Source organism: Zalophus californianus, chromosome 4 (assembly GCF_009762305.2).
Source record: "Zalophus californianus isolate mZalCal1 chromosome 4, mZalCal1.pri.v2, whole genome shotgun sequence".
Lineage (NCBI taxonomy): Eukaryota > Metazoa > Chordata > Mammalia > Carnivora > Otariidae > Zalophus > Zalophus californianus.
The window spans coordinates 190177204-190194092 of NC_045598.1; the positions used below are offsets into that span (position 1 = coordinate 190177204).

General features: G+C 58.9%; 1 protein-coding gene across 1 annotated transcript; it reads left to right on the forward strand.

Annotated features, from left to right (window-relative positions):
- Positions 1 to 9252: 9252 nt before the first annotated feature.
- On the forward strand, positions 9253 to 11748 carry GPIHBP1 (glycosylphosphatidylinositol anchored high density lipoprotein binding protein 1). Its single transcript, XM_027620655.2, has 5 exons — positions 9253 to 9442; positions 9832 to 9936; positions 10454 to 10561; positions 11127 to 11243; positions 11386 to 11748. The coding sequence occupies exons 2-5, from the start codon at positions 9885 to 9887 to the stop codon at positions 11619 to 11621; spliced, it is 513 nt and encodes a 170-aa protein (XP_027476456.1). The 5' UTR covers positions 9253 to 9442; positions 9832 to 9884; the 3' UTR covers positions 11622 to 11748.
- Positions 11749 to 16889: the final 5141 nt, after the last annotated feature.

Consider the following 16889-nt stretch of genomic DNA (forward strand, 5'->3'; position numbering starts at 1 on the left):
AAGCATCAGACTCAGGAAAACGCGTTGAATCCTGGGATGAGCCACAAATAAAGTGATATACCAACCTGTCAAACACTAGCACCCCAAACAGATGAAGACCCCACCCAAAGCACACCCTGACCAGGACTGATGCCCTAACAAAACAAAAATAGAAACAAAACCAGAATGCTTTCCTTTGAGTGCTGTGACTCTGACATCGGCTGTCAGTAAAGCCTCTTGCAAGCTAAGAAAGTTGTTTCCCCACCAGTAACAGTCGTGAGCACACTGGCTGGGAGCTGGGGTCCCCCAAACACTGCATCCTTTACCCCTTACACCAGGATTCTGGGGGCCAGTCTCCCTTGCAAACAACTGCAGGTAAAAGTATAGGTCCATCTAAGAGCACTGTGGGCGGGGCTCCAGACCCCGTGGTAAGCAGACCCTACAGTGAGGCAGACCCTGCAGTGTGGCGAGTCAAATGAACGTTTGGTTTTCCGGCGGCTATCAAAGCCATGTTTACACCACTCTCTAGTAAGTCATGTTGTAAACAGAGGATGGTCGTCCAGGCTTTCCCGTCCCACTGATGGAGCTGAGGCAGAGTAGATTAAGCATGATTCCCAAGGGCCCTAGGACTTCCAGAATGGCCACTGAGCACTGGCTTCATCTGACAGGCACCAGCTGCACGAGCCCCTATCAAGGGAGTCAGCCTGTCCTCTGCAGCTTTAAAGCCAGGCACTGACCTCTCCTCTCCAGCTGTGAAAGTCCTAGATGGCGTCTCCTTCCAGTAGAAGGCCGTTTCACCTACACTGAAAGTCTGTTGCTTAGTGCAGCCGCCTTCGTGAATGATCTGAGCTCGATCTTCTGGAGAACTCGAGGCAGCTCCTACGTCAGCACTTGCATGGTATGGAGACGTCCTTCCTTCAACCTCACGAACCGCTGTTGGCTTACAGCTGGTCTCCTGCAGCTTCCCCACCTCTCCCAGCCTTCACGGAATTGAAGAGAGTGCGGGCCTTGCTCTGGGTGAGGCGTCGGTTTAAGAGGATGCTGGGGCTGGTGTGATCTTCTATTCCAGACCAGTGAAACGTTCTCCGTGTCGGCAACAAGGCTGTTTCGCTTTCTTACCATTCGTGTGTTCCCTGGACAAGCATGTATGATTTCCTTCCAGAACTTCTCCCTCGTGTTCACAGAGTGGCTGTGGGGTGCCAGAGGCCTGGCTTTCTGCCTGTCTGGGCTTTTGACATGTCTTCTCACTACGCTTGATCATTTCTAGCTTTCGATTTAAAGTGAGATGTGTGACTTTTCCTTTCACCTGAGCACCGAGGGGTCACTGCAGGGTTATTAGCTGACCTGATTTCAATAGTGTTGTGTCTTAGGGAATAGGGCTGCCCGAGGAGAGGGAGAGAGATGGGGGAACGGCCAGTTGCTGGAGCGGCCAGCACACAGACAACGTTTATTAAGTTCACCATCTTCTCTGAGTGTGGTTTGTAGCGCCCTAAAACAGTTACAACAGTAACATCACGGATCACAGACAACCATAGTAAATTAATAATAATTAAAATGTTTGAAATATTGAAAGAATTACCAAAACATGACACAGAAGCATGAAGTGAGCGAATGCTGTTGGAGAAACGGTGTGGGTAAACTTGCTTGTGGGGTTGCCACAAACTCTCCATTGCAAAAAACACAGTATCTGCAAAGCCCAATAAAACAAGTTGTGCCGGTGGGTATTCCTCATTACAGATCACGGTATCACAGTGTTCTACTAGTGTGAACGCTTTGAAGTGTTCATAATGAAACGTCTACATGTGGAGAGGGGCCAGACCCTGTCCCCATGCGTTTCCTTGACTGCATGAGGATAATAATAAAAAAAAAAAAGTTACCCAAACTTCTGTCACTACTTGAATTTGTCTTCTTTATTTTATTTTATTTATTTATTTGAGAGAGGGGGAGAGTCATAAGGAGGGGGAGGGGCAGAGGGAGAAGCAGACTCCCCACTGAGCAGGGAGCCCGATACAGGACTTGATCCTGGGACCCTGGGGTCATGACCTGAGCCGAAGGCAGACGCTTCACCAACTGAGCCACCCAGGCGTCCCTGAATTTGTCTTCTTTTAAGTTGGTGCAGAATCTCAGAATCCCAGACACCAGGAAGGGGAATGCTGGGACCAGTCATGGGGAAACAGGAATTTGGGGCACAGAAGGGCTTGAGCCCAGGCCCCTGCTCTGCTGTCAAACAGTGTTGATTATGCGGTCTTGACCCAGTGTTGAGTCCTGGCTGAAGGCCAGTCAGCTGCCTCTCGTGGGCAGCTGATGGTGTCTCTTATCAGGCTCCCATACTCCAGACCCTGGAACACCCACCCTACCTGCCCCAGGGTTGGGTACCAGACAACTAGAGACAGCCCCTGTGTCTAGAGATGCCAAAAGTATTCAAACAAGTGAATCTGCAGGGAGCCTGTACAACCCAGCTGCCCAGCCCCTCTGGCCGTCCTCTGGCCGCTCCTGCAGACCCCAGGCGGGGGCAGCCCCATGGTCCCACCACAAGTCACAGAGTCTGACTTCCATCTTTCCCAGGGTCATCCTGCTGTGTCCCACCATCAGAAGAACGTTTACATTTTATAAAACTGACGCAGAAAACCCGTGTTCAGGTCCCAGTTGTGCTGCTTACCAGCTGTGTGATCTTGAGCAATTCCCTGCTCCCCTTGGTTTTCCCATGTGAAGATGGGGGTCCCCGGTGCACAGGGTCAGCACCTGCACTAACGGAGCAGGTGCAGGTAGAAATCTTGGTAAAACACCTGGCTTCATCGACACTTCTATGACTTCCCCTACACCCCCAACGCCTGGCATGGAACTGCACCCCCAACCTCGCCCTAGAGGTCTGGATGCTGGATCCTTCTGACTGAACACTGACAACGAGCACCACACCACCCCCTTCCCTAACGGCTGACTTCTGTCTCAGGGTAAAGTCGTTTGCAGTGGCCTAATGCTCCCACCGACAAACAAAAGAGCCGATAAGTCACAGAAACTGTCCTGTTTACACTCTGGAGAGCTGGGGAAGCAACAGAGACAAGAGGGACTAAAATTCCAGAGGTGGGAAACTGGCAGACCTGCCCTCGAACAACTCACCGCCAGTCTTCAGAGTGCGTGGCGCCTTGAGATTGCTGAGAGCCTGAGAATTTGACTGTGGTCAAGGCAGAGGCCGCCCTGGGGGGGTGGGGGGACAGAGAAACGAGCAAGCAGAACTGGAGAGTTGGGAGAACTCTAATGTATGGTTGATCTCATATCATTTTGGAATCCGCTTATCAATTTCCACACACAAAAAGTTAAAAGCACAGTGAGCACTACTACACCCACTGGGACGGCTGCAATCTAAAAGACTGACAACACCGAGTGTTGGTGAGGTTGTGGAGCTCTGGGAGACTCCCACCACCAGGTGGAGACAGTGTGTAAGAACACTCTCACAACGCCCGCGGAAAATGGCAGTACCCACCGAAGCTGGTCACACATGACTCCCACGCCTGCTGTCCTCCCCGTGGACATGAAGGCTTGTCTGCACCAAAGCCGGTGGAAGGAATGTGCAGAGCAGCCTTCCTCAAAAAACCCAGACTGGACACGATCCAAACGCTACCCCATTGGATGAGGCGCCCGCTCTGGAATCCCCACACCGTGTAACACTACACGGCAGCAGAAATACCAACACTCACGGCCAGGGAGAGTTCTCACGAGCCCTGCAGCTGGAGAGAAGTAGTCACACACAAAGCAGCTGATACTGCATGATGCCATTTACACAAAGTCTAACAACAGAACACCAATGTGTTGGAGTAGGAGTCAGAATAGTGGTGACCTTCAGGGGACGGATGCTGACTGAGAGGAACCCAAGAGAGCCTTCTGGGTTTCTAGAATGCTCTGCATCTTGATTGATATGAGCTTCTACTCTCTCTCTCTCTATATTTTCATCAATCCGTACACATAAGTGTACAATTTGCATCCTTAGCTGGCTGTAAATTCTATCGCCATCTTTTTCATGAAACAAAAAGACGTGCAAGAATGTTCACAGCCACACGCTGAAACTACCCACAGCCCACGAGCTGTGTGATGGATAAAACAACTGTGGGGTGTGTTCCCACAACACAATACTGCACGGCACTGAAGGAGACCGAGGACGTCGAACCCCCACAGTACAGGCGGACCTCATAGGCTCCCCCTAACAGGAGTCAGAGTCCAGACAGAAGAGGACGAAAGTCCGACTCTAATTACATAAACAGGTTTCAGTTAAACCTTACTTTTTTTTTTTAAGATTTTATTTATTTATTTGACAGAGAGAGACACAGCGAGAGCGGGAGCACAAGCACCCAGGCGCCCCCAAACCTTACTTTTTAAGGTTAACAGCGTATAACCTTCTCGCCTCACCCCTCCTTCCTACAAAAACTTTCCATCTTGCACAACTTCTCCGAGCTCCCCTCTCCGTGCTAGACAGGAGATTCTATGTGCCTGATTCACGAATCGTTTAATAAAGTCAGCTAGAGGGGGCGCCTGGGTGGCTCAGACGGTTTAGCGTCTGCCTTCGACTCAGGTCGTGGTCCCAGAGTCCTGGGATCAAGTCCCACATCAGGCTCCCTGCTCCGCGAGGAGACTGCTTCTCCCTCTGCCTCTGCCTCTCTCTCTCTCTCTCTCATGAATAAATACATAAAGTCTTTATAATAAATAAAGTCAGCTAGATCTTCACATTTACTCCATCAATTTTTGTTCTTTAACACTTAAAAATAAAACCGCCAGTTCTTTTACCAGCAGAAGTGGATTTATTAGGGAACAGCAGAGACAACGTTGGACAAGCAGGTAGGCCCCTCTGCAGAACAGAGGGGAGGCTCTTTTACAGAAAGAGCGGTGGGGTGTAAGAAAGAGGGGGTTGTATTTAAAATGAAAGTTCATTGGAGGAAAACGGGAGCTGGAAGCGTAGTGGCTTTTCATTGGCTGAGCTCTGACAACCCCTCATTGGCTGGGGGAGGAGGAAACTTTCCTTCCTCCTGCGGGGCTAGTTCGGTAGTACCCTCCTGCAAGGTGCGTCTCTCCTTGTTGGGCCTGCAGCGGAGCGGGAGTGGGAGGGGGTGAGAGCAACCCCTGCAGGCCTCCAGACTCCATCTAAGTGAGGTCTGCTTTTATTCATGTCCACACCCTGTATCTGAAGATCTGCCACCCTGTCAGGAATCCAAGGGGACCTCTCCAGGACACGGGTCCCCTGCTCTGATGGGTGTGAGACGCACTGCTGCCAGGAGGCCTGGGGCTGGACCCAGCCCATAACCCAGTGAGGGGGCTCATGCTCACCCTGGGGCCCCAGGCTGCCCTGGGTCTTCCCTGCGGTCATGCGGGACTTAAGGGAACTCCCCCCCCACAAGTGTGGACCCCTATCTCGAGCTCAGCCATCGGTGTCTTTCCGTCCAGGCCCCCAGGGCTTACACACACACACGCACACACGCACTCCTTCCTTTGCAAGGGGGTGGACAGTCCCAGGGGGGCAAATTTGAATGGAAGATGGTACTTCGGAGACCTGTATCCTCCCTAGTCATTCAAAAAGTAGCGTGTGCGCATGCTCTGCAATCCCTGGCTTTATCCGGGTCATCTTTTTCTGATTCGGGACACAAAGAGCTTCTTCATCCTTTTATATGGCTGCAGAGCACCCCTGCAAAATTATTTTCAGTTTGGGGAGGGAGATAGATTTCTAATGAGATAATAAATGACACGTACCATGTACCCCCCTCCCCGTGGTTCTCCCAAGGGGAGCCCCAGTGTAACACTGGCGCCCCAGACATCTGGAGGTCCAACCAAGGAACCCCTCAGCAGGGGCACGGGGTGGGAGTAGGTGTCTGGGAGGCAGCGCCCAGGGACCCTCCAGGGCCCCAGGCGGAGGGGGCGCGGCCAGGTGGGCGGGGTGCGTGGCGGGACTGGAGCCTCAGCCTCCCAGATGCCCTGACCTGCGCGTGCACGTGGAAGCCCGAGCTTAGTGGCAGTTTAATGAGACACACAGGTGTTTACGTGCAGAAGGAGAGGAACCAATTAGACACAGACGCGCCATCTGCTCCAGCAACCCCACTCCTGAGCGCGTCCCCGCAGAAGTGCAGGCAGGGACTTGAACGGATCCGCGCAGGTGGTTCACACCGCAAGTCGCCGCAGCCCGAAGGCACCGGCACCAGCCGTCCCAGCGTCCGTCCACAGGCGAGCGGAGAAACAAAACGTAGCGGATCCACAAAATGGAATGTTATTCCGCCTTAAAAAGGAGGGGAGATCCGTCACACGCCACAGCATGGGTGCGCCTGAAGGCGTTATGTGAGTGAAATAAGCCAGTCACAAGAGGGCACATCTGTGTTTCACTTCTGTGAGGTCCCAAGGGTCATCAGGTTCAGAGACAGCAGGTGGAATGCTGGCGCCAGGGGCTGGGGGACGGAAGCTAGTGTTTCGTGGGCAGAGCGTCAGTTAGGAAAGGTGGAAAAGTTCTGGAGGTGGATGGTGGGGAAGGCGTCACAACAGAGGCGCGGGGGGTGGGCGGCACATCTGCCAGAACTGTGCCAGCTACCAGGGACCCTCGGTCACCCTCCACCGTGGGGCTTCCAGGGAAAGGGAGGATGAGACTCTCCAGGGTTGATGTGGATGGAGGCAAGGGTGTCCGAGGACTAGAGAAAATGAAGGCCAGGGGTGCCTGGGGTGCAGATGTGTGTCAGGGAGTGGGGGGGAGCAGGCTGACCGAATGAACAATGCGTGCCTGCATAGTCCCTGAAGGGACTAATGGATGAGCTTCTGAGACCCTGAGTTTCCTCACAGGTTCCTGGTGTGAGTGGGGGTGCAGGGCAGTGTACCCCCCAAGACCACCCGGAGCCTGCTCCCAGTGGCCAGCCCCCCATGTCTGCTTGTTTCTCAGTGCTGGATTCCAGGGAAGAACGGGGCTTGTGCCCCTGGCAAGCCCCAGGAACAGCCTGCCTGGGCAAGAGAGCAGCAGGGAGAGAGAGACCCCAGGAGGGACCCCCTCATGACTCCTGCCCACAGGGGTGACAGGGTCTGGACTCTGCTCTAAGAAGGAAGCCCCTTCCTCTGCTCCCAGAGACCGAGAGGGTCAGCTGCAGAGAGAGTGGGAAAGAGCCCAGAGCAGAGAGATGCACGTGAGGACCAGCATGGGTACAGCCCACATCTGCCCCCAAAAGCCCCATTTCCCCAGGTCTGTGTACTGCAGGTGGGGACAGATGCCCTTCCTGTCCCCACAGATGCTAGACCTTTGCCCCTCAGAAACATTGTTCACCTTTCCCCAGGTCTGGATCTGATTCAACTTGGTGACCCCAGAGGCCCACGTGGGGAGGATGAGGGGGTACAGAACAGGAACTCAAAGCTCGGGACAGAAGAGCACAGTTACCCAGGGAAAGCAGGGCCCTGCCCCACCCCCACCATCTCCTCCTCTGCCAGCGTGAGAGCAAATACGGATGGCCGGGGTGCCCTGTCCACGACTGGCATGAGGTCTGAGCCCAAGGCTGCTCCTGCCAGGAAGAGCAAGGTGACCCACTAGATTCACTTGGCTGGAGGGAGGCCAGGCCTGGGGGTGGGGGAACTCCAGACCAGCCACGGCCACAGGGCCACCCACTGGAACCAGCCCAGCCGCACTGGGCAGCACAGGCAGGACTGGGTCCTTGCTATGCAGGGGTCTGCGGGTTGGGAGTAGGGGGCCCCGGGCCTGCCTCTGGATATGGGCATGGCCAAGGGGGAGGGCTCTGAGCCCAGGGCACAGGCCATTTAGCATGCAAGCTCCAACATGGGCCTCAGCTGCCATGGGGCCGGCAGCCCTGAGCCCTGGCCCTGGCCCTGGGGGTGTCTAAGGGAGCCAAGTCCCTGCACTGGGGTCTGCAGGAGGCACCCCTGTCCTGGAAGCCTGGGGTCAAGGAAGTGCCGCTAATGGGCATGTTTTGGGACCAGAACGTTTGAAAAGGCCTGGGTGGGGAGAAGGCTGAGTGCACACACACACCCCGACCTGAGGGCTGGGGGGTCCCAGGGATGCAGGTGTCTGCCAACAAGGTGTTGGGGAAGGGGCCAAGCTCCCCCAGCATCGACAGTCCTCATGTACACGAGTCGGCCACCAGCCCTGGGCTGGCTGTGCGCTGCATCTGCAGGGTCAGGACTGGACCCGCTCCTTCCCTAGACGGGGCAGGGGGCAGCGCAAGTGCCTGCAGCAGAGGGGAGGGATGGCCGGCAGGGCTGAAGCTGGGCAGTAGCTCCTGGTCCGTAGGGCAGGGCTCTAACATCGCCCTGGGGGACTGCTGAGGGGCAACAATGTTTCAATCAGTGAAGTAAATGGGGCTGTTATTATCCCCAGAGGCTTCTCACAACAAGCTCTGGCCTGCAGGGGCGGGGGGGGGGGGGGGGGGGGAGGCGCAGGTGGCAGGGGGCACCCCTGCTCCCTAATAGTTCTGGGACCGCCCCCGGGGCCCTCCTGGGAGCAGCTCTGGGTCTGCTGCGGTGGCTGGGGCGCGGCGGGGGTGGGGGCGTCCAGGGCCATGAGCACCCAACAGATGGAGCCGGTCTGAAAAGTGACTTTGGCCCTTTGTGGGGAAGGGCTGTGGGGAAGGGCTGGGGGCAGCCTCCTCGGGAAACTGAGGGTGGCTCTGGGGTAGGCGAGGGTGCACGGCTCCCTAGGAATTCAGGCGGGACAGCACCTCTTGGTGGCTGAGGCTTCAGAGAAGTGTCCTCACAGCCAGCCCTGAGGGGACCGAGCCAGGTACCATCCTAAAGGCTGGCAGGCACTGGCTCCTGATGGCCAAGACATCGTGTGAGGATCCTGAGGCCCAGAGGCCCAAGAGGGGGCTGGTCCCGGACGCAGAGGGGGAAAAGGAGCCAGGCACCAGGCCCAGCCAGTCTCACCCCAGAGCCACCTCTCACCTCTGCTACAGGTGGCCCCAGAGAATGTCCCACGCACCTGCTGACAGTCAGGGAAATGACCCCCGGCACGCCAAGGGAGGGGCCCAGGCACTGAGGCACGCGCACAAGTAGCAGTCGGGCTTGCACTCCGGGCTCCAGGTCCAACCCAGCCCCCTGCCCCCGCCCCCACTTTCCCATTGCCCCCGGGAAGGGGGAAGGGGCTCTCAATACTCCTTCAGGCCTGTGGCCTGCAGAGGAGGAGGGGTGTCCCCAGAGAGAGAGCTGGGGGGCTGCCAAGCTGGCTAGAGGGTAGGAGCCAGGAAGCCAGGCCCCAGAGGCTCAGTCACAGGAAGCTTCCCCACTCCTCCACCGGCCTGTTCCCCGGGCAGGGGTACGCCCAAGTCAGGGAAGATAGGGCCCGGGCTGGGTGGTGGCTGGAAGGAGCTCTGAGGTGAGGGGAGGAGCCACGCGGATGCAGGCAGGAAGAGCACGCTCCAGGCAGAGGGCATGACCAGGACAACAGCCTGAAGTGGGAACGAGCTCTGGAAGGACAGTGAGGCTGACTCGGGGCTGCAGGTGACAGGTGAGCGACGGGCAGCTGAAGGATCCAGGACGACAAGCTCCTGTGGCCAAGTGGCCTGGGCCTGGTTCCCACAGGCTCCAGAGGCGGACGGGCGGGTGAGAGACTTGTCCGGCGCTGCCCCAGCCCGGGCCCAGGTTCGCTGGCCGCAGTGCTCGCGCCTGCAAGCCGGGCCAGGGCGGAGCGGCACAGGTGGACAGGAGGCCCCCACAATGACTTCCTGTCCCCCAGGCCCCTGAAGTCAGGGAGGGAAAGGGCCGTCCCTGGCCTGATGCCTGGCACTGGGGGCCGGTATGAGGCCCATTGTTTGAGGCTGGAGCTGGGGTGGGGGGAGCTGGGGCCCAGGGGCCTCCAGGAAGCCCCCGGAATGCCCTCTGTCCCACTTCCCACAGATCCAGAGCCTGAGCAAGAACCGGAGCGAGCAGACCCGGCAGCCCCCAGCAGGATGAAGGCACCCGCGGCTCTCCTGCTGGCCCTGCTGCTTTGTGGGCAGCCAGGTACCCGGGCAAGGGGGCACCCCTGCAGCGAGAGGGGACAGCACAGTCTGGGCCCACGGGGACCCTCGGGACACCCAGCCTGGGGGCAGGACACGGCATGGGGTGCAGGGGGGTCAGGCTGGAGGGACGTGGACGTGGGCTGTCCTGGGCTCCCGCAGGTTCCCAAACCTACCCCTCCCCAGCGACAGGCCCCACCTCTTTGAAATGCAGGCTTCGGGTTACCTCTTCTGTCCCGGCCTCCGTGTCCTCTTCTGTCAAACAGGCGGGCCATCCTGAGGGTTTACTGGGGCGGTGGCGGGGGGAGGCAGCTACTGCAAAGGGGCCCCCACAGCAGCTGATGGTGCTGGGAAGCAAGCAGCGCCAGCAGCTGGGGGCCCACGGGGAGGACCGAGTGGGGAGGAAGGGGATGGAGGAGTGTCGAAGGACAGATGGAAGGGGTGGGGCCCAGCACTGGGTCTGGAGTATGTGTGCTCCGTGCCCGGGAACTGGGGGGTTACAGGCATCCCTGCGTGGCCAGGCACCGGGCGGGCGCAGGACGAGGAGGAGGAGGAGCACGCGGACGTCGGCCCGGAGGGCTATGATGACGACGACGACGAGGAGGGGCAGGAGGCCAGTGTGGCTGCAGGTGGCAAGGGCAGAGGGGACCGTCCACCCCACCCGAGGGCACAGGCACCCATCCCTCTCTCGCAACACTGTGTGGGGGCTCCGCTGAGCGCCAGGCTCAGTGCGGGGCTGGCATGATGCAGAACAACAGGCAAAGCCTTCCAGGGGGCAGGGGAGGGGAGAGAAAGGGCCCTGACACTCAGCACCCCCGCTCACCTCACCCTGGCTGTGACCCTCGATGGCCATCCGGAGTAGGGAGCCTAGAGAAGGAACCACTCCCGGGCAGGGAGGCTGAATAGGAGTTCACTAGGCAGAGAGGGGTGCAGCGGAGTCCCTGCCTGGATAGACCAGCAAGTGTAGAGGCCCTGGGCATGGAGTCCAGCTCAGCCAGACAGGACGGTTGGGCGCTGGCAGGGCAGGGCAGAGCTGACCAGTCCTGAGGAGGGGTGCAGGGAGGCTTGGGCAGAGGCTTATGGAGGGATCAGCTGGGAACAGAGCACAAGTCTGTAGGGGGAGGCTCTGGGCTGCAGGGGGAGGCACTGGGCTGCAGGGGGAGGCCCCTTGGCCTGAGCCCTCTTGCCTCCCAGGGCTGCTGCAGTGTTATGCCTGCCAGTCCCTGTACAGGGGGGAGCGCTGCAAGCAAGTTCAGAACTGCGTCCACGGCCACAGCTTCTGCAAAGCCATCATGTCCCACGGGAACACGGGTGAGCAGACCCCGCAGTGGCCAGGGCAGGAGGTGCCCCATCTCCCATGCAGAAAGGCGTGCACCCCCGTGAGGGGCCTCCTCCCTGCGCCAGCCTGTCCAGCGTGACAAAGCCTTTCTCCCCCGCCCCTCCTCCCTCCCAGAGTCGGGTCCTCTGACCACCTACTCTGCATGGTGTGCAGACACGTGTCAGCCCATCACCAAGACACTGGAGGGGACCCTGATGACCCTGACCTGTTGCCAGTCCACCCTCTGCAACATCCCACCCTGGCAGGAGCCCCCAGGCAGCGGAGCCGGTAGCCCCCAGGGCAGCCCCGCGATGGTGGCCGCCACTCTCCTGCTCAGCCTCCTTCCCGGCCTTCAGGCCATGGGGTCCTGAATGGGTGGTCCCACCCCCACCCCACTCACACCCTGGATGGCCAGCACTCTGTCCAGTGCCTTACCCACCTGGCTCCCCACCCCAGCTCTGATGAATAAACTTGGAACACCTTTAGTGATCCGGCCAACACTGCCCCGTCTGCATTTCCTATTTCCTGGCTGTCTGGCATCTTTGGCCTCCTCTCCCCACCGCCTGTGTCAGCACATTGACCCCAGGTCCAGGCCGCGACTGCTCAGAGGGCGGGTCCACACAGCTGGGTAGAGAAAACACGCATCCTATGCCAGGCGGAGTCAGCCACATTCTCTCACCTCCCCTCCCCCCAAGACTGTTGCCTGGGTTCCTGAGAAGAGGACTGGGCAGTGGGAGGGCTTGGGGAAGGGAACCCAGGGGTGCCCAGGGCCCACTCTGGTCAGGCCGGCACCACTGGGTGCTGGGGGCTCTCCGCCTTCCTGGCTGGTGACAAGACAGAGCCCTGGGATAGGAGGAAGGAGGCCTGGGTCTGGGCCTCAGGTTCCCCATCAGAGCAGCAGGGAACAAGGCTCAGAGGACCCCTCAATCCCCACCAGCCCAGCAGCCCCTGGGTAGGGAAGCCCAGAGTCCTACGCTGCCTGTCAAGCAGCTGCAGCAGGTGGGGTAGCCTCCCACTCTCTGCTTCCTTCTTTCCTTAGTAAAGAAAACCTCAAGGCCTAGCTGGGGGGCAAATCCCTGGGGTAGAGACAGGTCTGTCTTCTTCTCCTTCCTCCTTCCTGCCGGCTGCAGTGATGTCTGCGGCTCAGCAGCCACTTCGCACCATGAGGCAGCACACTGGGATGGCAGGGCAGCAAGGAGGAAGGGCAGAGATCATGGTGACCAGGAGCCATTATACCAGGCCCACACTGCCTGCCTCGGTACCCCTTTCCTTGGGAGGGAAATAAATGGCTGCAGAGTTGAAGTGAGTCATTTCTCTGTCCCTTCTTCTTCACACACTGTCACACACACACGCTCCTGCAGGTACATACGCTCTCATGTTACTCCCGCCGGTGCACGCACTTGTGGTCACACACGCTCTCCCACATAGATAAAAGCCGAGCTCGGGGCTCACCCTGTCTGGGTTAAAATGTTAGTTAAGCCCTTGCCCCAGCTCCACGACCCGCATGAACGCCATGCCCCACCAGCTCCGTGACCCAGACGGACCTCTTCACCTCCCCTGCAACGCCCGCCCCAAGTGGGTTTCCTTGTCTGCCATGTGGCAGGGTAGGGGGGCCCTCCTGGGAGGACCAGCCTCAGTGAAGACTGACAAGCGCTGCAGGGGAAGAGCACCAGGCCTGAGCCAGAGGTTGGGAGAGGCCGGATGAGGACCAAGACCCAGCTGGACCACCAGGCCAAGGCCAGTCTGATGTACCAGGGACGGTCAGGATGTTCTAGGCCAGTCCCGGGAAGGAACTGCCGGAAATCAGGAGGTGGTACCTCAGGGCTGCTCCCTCTCATCCAGCCTGGGCAGCACCTCTGCACCCACCTGTACAGCGGGCCAGGGCGTGTGTCCAGCGGGATCCCTGCCTCCATGTCTCATGACTGCCATGACACGTGACTCACAACAGCTCAAACGGTCCCGAAGCTCAGAAGTCTGAAATGAAGGGCTTTGTTCCTTCCGGAGCCTGTGATGGTGCGTTTTCTGTGTCAGCCTGACTGGGTCGAGAGAGGCCCAGATGATTTCTGGGTGTGTCTGGGAGGGGGTTTCCAAAGACATTAGCATTCGGGTACAAAGATGACAAAGATGGCCCCTGCCAACGTGGGGGGCTGCACCCCAACCACTGAGGGCCCAAACGGAACAACAAGGCAGAAAGGGCAAATTCACCCTCTGGAGCTGGACCTCCATCCTCTCCTGCCCTGAGACGCTGGAGCTCCTCGTTCTGAAGCCTTCAGACTCCAGTGAATCCCACCCCCGGCCTTCCTGGGGCTCCAGCTTGCGGACGGCAGGTACAGGACCTCTCGGCCTCCACAGCCACGTGAGCCAATCCCTGTGCTTGCACTCACAGAGCCCGCTGTACATCCGCCTGGCTCCGCGTCTCTGGAACTCTGGCCCCTCACCACCATCTGCCTCAAATCTCCCGCCACCTCCCTCTTATTAAGGCCTTTGTGGTGACATGGGGCCACCACCAAATCGAGGACAATCTCTCATCCCAAGACCTTCAACCCCATCACATCACCCCTTTGCCACATGAGGCCACACATCTCCAGGCTCCAGGGATTAGGACCTGGATGTTAGCCAGTCATTACTGGGCGTCGCCCACCACCCAACGTCAGAGACCCCAGCCGTAGCACATCTGGCCGTGTGCCGGGTCTTGGACCCAAGGAGGGTAAGCTCACTGGTCACAGGGGCCACAGCCCAGAAGTCAGGCGCGGCTCTCAGCCCCCGCGTGGCCTCTAGCAATGCTCCTGCCATCCAGACACAATTCAGATGCCCTTGCCTTTGCCACTACTAGATTCAGCTTCCTAGAGAGCTGGGATTTTTAAGATGGAATCTGTGATGGGTGGGTGGGGGAGGGGAGAAAGACAACCCATCCGGTGAATGGACGGGCTCCCCCACGCTGCCTCCATGGGCATGGCCTCCCTGTGCCTGGAAGCTATGGTCACCCTCAGCCTGTGGTGGCAGAGTTGCCTGGGCTGAAGTGCCTCGAGGCAGGCAGTCCCCCAAGTCACACACACCCTTCCTTCTACCCAATGCACCAGTGCCCACACACCACTGTGCCCGGCGCCCTGTGGTCCCCCGGCTGTCGCAGAGCTGGACGTGGTGCCTGATTCCAACTCATGGGACAAATTCTAACCATACCTCCCTCCCTCCAAGCTCTGACCAGCTGGGGACACAGGCACACAGACACATGGGGATCTAAGACCTCCCAAGGAAGATGCAACTGAGGATGCAGGGCCCCAGGCTGGGGGGTGAGGGTGGGGGATGGTGCAGGCAGATCCCAGGAACTGCAGGAGAGACAGAGGCAGAGCCAGAGGGTGACAGGCCTCCCCAGAAGCCACTCCCCCTGGAAAGGTCGCTCAACCTCCCTTGGAAGCAGGTGTCTGGGGAATGGGGCTCCTCCCTGGTACGGACCGGACTAGTTGTCTCTTAACCCCCTGAACTCAATGGGCTGACCTAAGCACACAGGAGGCAAGTCAAAGCCTCGCCCTCCTGAGCCCCCCATCCCTGCCTCTGTGCTCTGCCATCTCCTCCCCCAGGGCTGTGAGACCCACTGCCAGCCCAGCCGCACCCTGGCAAAGCTCACTCCCTCCCCCTCTCCGTCTCCCTACTGCCCCCAGAGGGTGTGCAGCCCACTCCCATGAAGCAAAGACCATCACGCAGCCACACGCAGCACCCCAGACTTTGCAGGACCTCAGGCTTGCTGAGTCCTCTATTAAGCCAGGGGGCTCAGGAGCCTGGTGGAAAGAGCCACGTGCCCCTCCTCAAATCTCGCTCCTCCAAAGCTTCTGTCTTTCGGACCTTGGCTGGAGGGCCCTGCTCTGGGGAGCAATAAATCAACCCCTACCTAGAGGGGGCTGCGTGCCCAGCTCCACATTCCAGCTGAGAAGCAAGATGAAGGAAGAAGCAAACACCTGCTGGTGTCACCCCTCCCGTGCCCACCCTCCCCACGGCATCACCCCGCCCGTGCCCGCCCTCTCCATGGTGTCACCGCACCCATGCCCATGCCTGCCCTTCCCATGCCCGTGCCCGCCCTCTCCATGGTGTCACCTCACCCATGCCCACATTCCCCACAGCATCACCCTGCCCCATGACCGCCCTCCCCACGGTGTCACCCTGCCGAGCCCACACTCCCCAAGGCTCCAATGTGGGGTGCTGCAGTCCCCTCCTGGATGTCCAGACTCCAGCAAGGACCTCCTCAAGGCCAAGCTCTGTGTTCTCCCAAGAAGAGACCTTTGCTCACTTTGTCTGGATCAGTCTGCAGTGTATTCAGCGGCAAGGAACAGAAAATCCATCTAACTGTACCTAGAAAAAAGACTTGGCTTTGGGCGCATCACCACGGCCTGGGGAGCATGGGCACAGCAGCCAAAGCAGGAAGGGGCTCCCCAGCCTGTGGCCCTTATGAGCGCATCTGGTAGCCAGGTCCTGCTGGCCTCCTCGGTCCTCTGTCCATCTGTCCATCAGGGTGCTCAGTGACCGGTCAGGGCCACTTGTGTTGCCTGTGTCCCCATGAGGTCTGCAGCGGCAGCAGCCAGCCAGCCCAGAAGTGCCGCGTTCCGCACACAGACCTCTGTAAATGGAGGCAGGCCTCTCCCTGCCCACTGCAAACCCTGAGCAAACCCCGCACCACCCCGATTCCCCAGGGTGTCCCTTGTCCCGCAGAGTTGGTGGTTTCTACGGTGATTCGGCTTGAGCCAGCCTCAGGAGGCTGTGCTGCTCGGTGTGTGGGCAGATCCCCCCTGCAAGCCCCACGGAGGGCCCCTCCCGACGTGAGGGTCTGGGGGCCACACAGGGGTCTTTCCCACCGCAGCCTGCTGGCAGATTCGCAGCCCAGGCCCACCCAAATGAGAAAATTAATCAAAGGAAACCTCACTAGAACACCAGTGAGGAGCTTGGGCAGCGGGAGCTCTCACCCCCTCCTACTCTCATCATGTACAAATGCGACGGGAAGAGAGGAGCCTCCCCGGCCCTAGTGCTTTCCCTACTCCCTCACTCCCTGCTGGGCTGGAAGAGGGGAGCTTTCCTCCAGCCCTGGCAACAGCCCAGCCAATGAGAAGCCAGTACACTTCCAGCTCCCAGTTTAGCCCAATGGGCTTTCAGTTGACAACAGCCCCTCCCAGCTCCCCCCTCCTCTGGGAAAGCGCTTTGCTGTCCTTCGCTCTGCAAACCTGCGGTGTTTTGCTTGCCCCAGCTTGCAATTCTCCGCCCTTCCTCAGTAAACCCATTTTGGCTGGTAAAATGACTAGAAGTTTTATTTTCAAGGTTAACACATGCAGAAGCCCCACTTTTGCACTGGAATCGGGATCATGGCACCCATCCCCCCCACCCCCGCCCTTGGGAGGTTATGCGTGCTGGAGCCTGACACAGCTGTCCATCATCAAAGCAGCAAAAATGTTCAGCCTCCGCAGGAATCTAGAAGTGGGCATACAAGTCCGCATGGCGTTTGGGAGAGGCTGTTAGCGGCATGGGGGCGGGGGGCCGAAGCCAGCACACCCTTAGACCCCGTGGTTCCCCCAAAGAAGTCTGTCCTACAGACGCCAGAGCCGCTCCTCTGGACAGGCCTCCTGGGCAGTGCATCGGCTCTGCTGGTGCCACCAGTG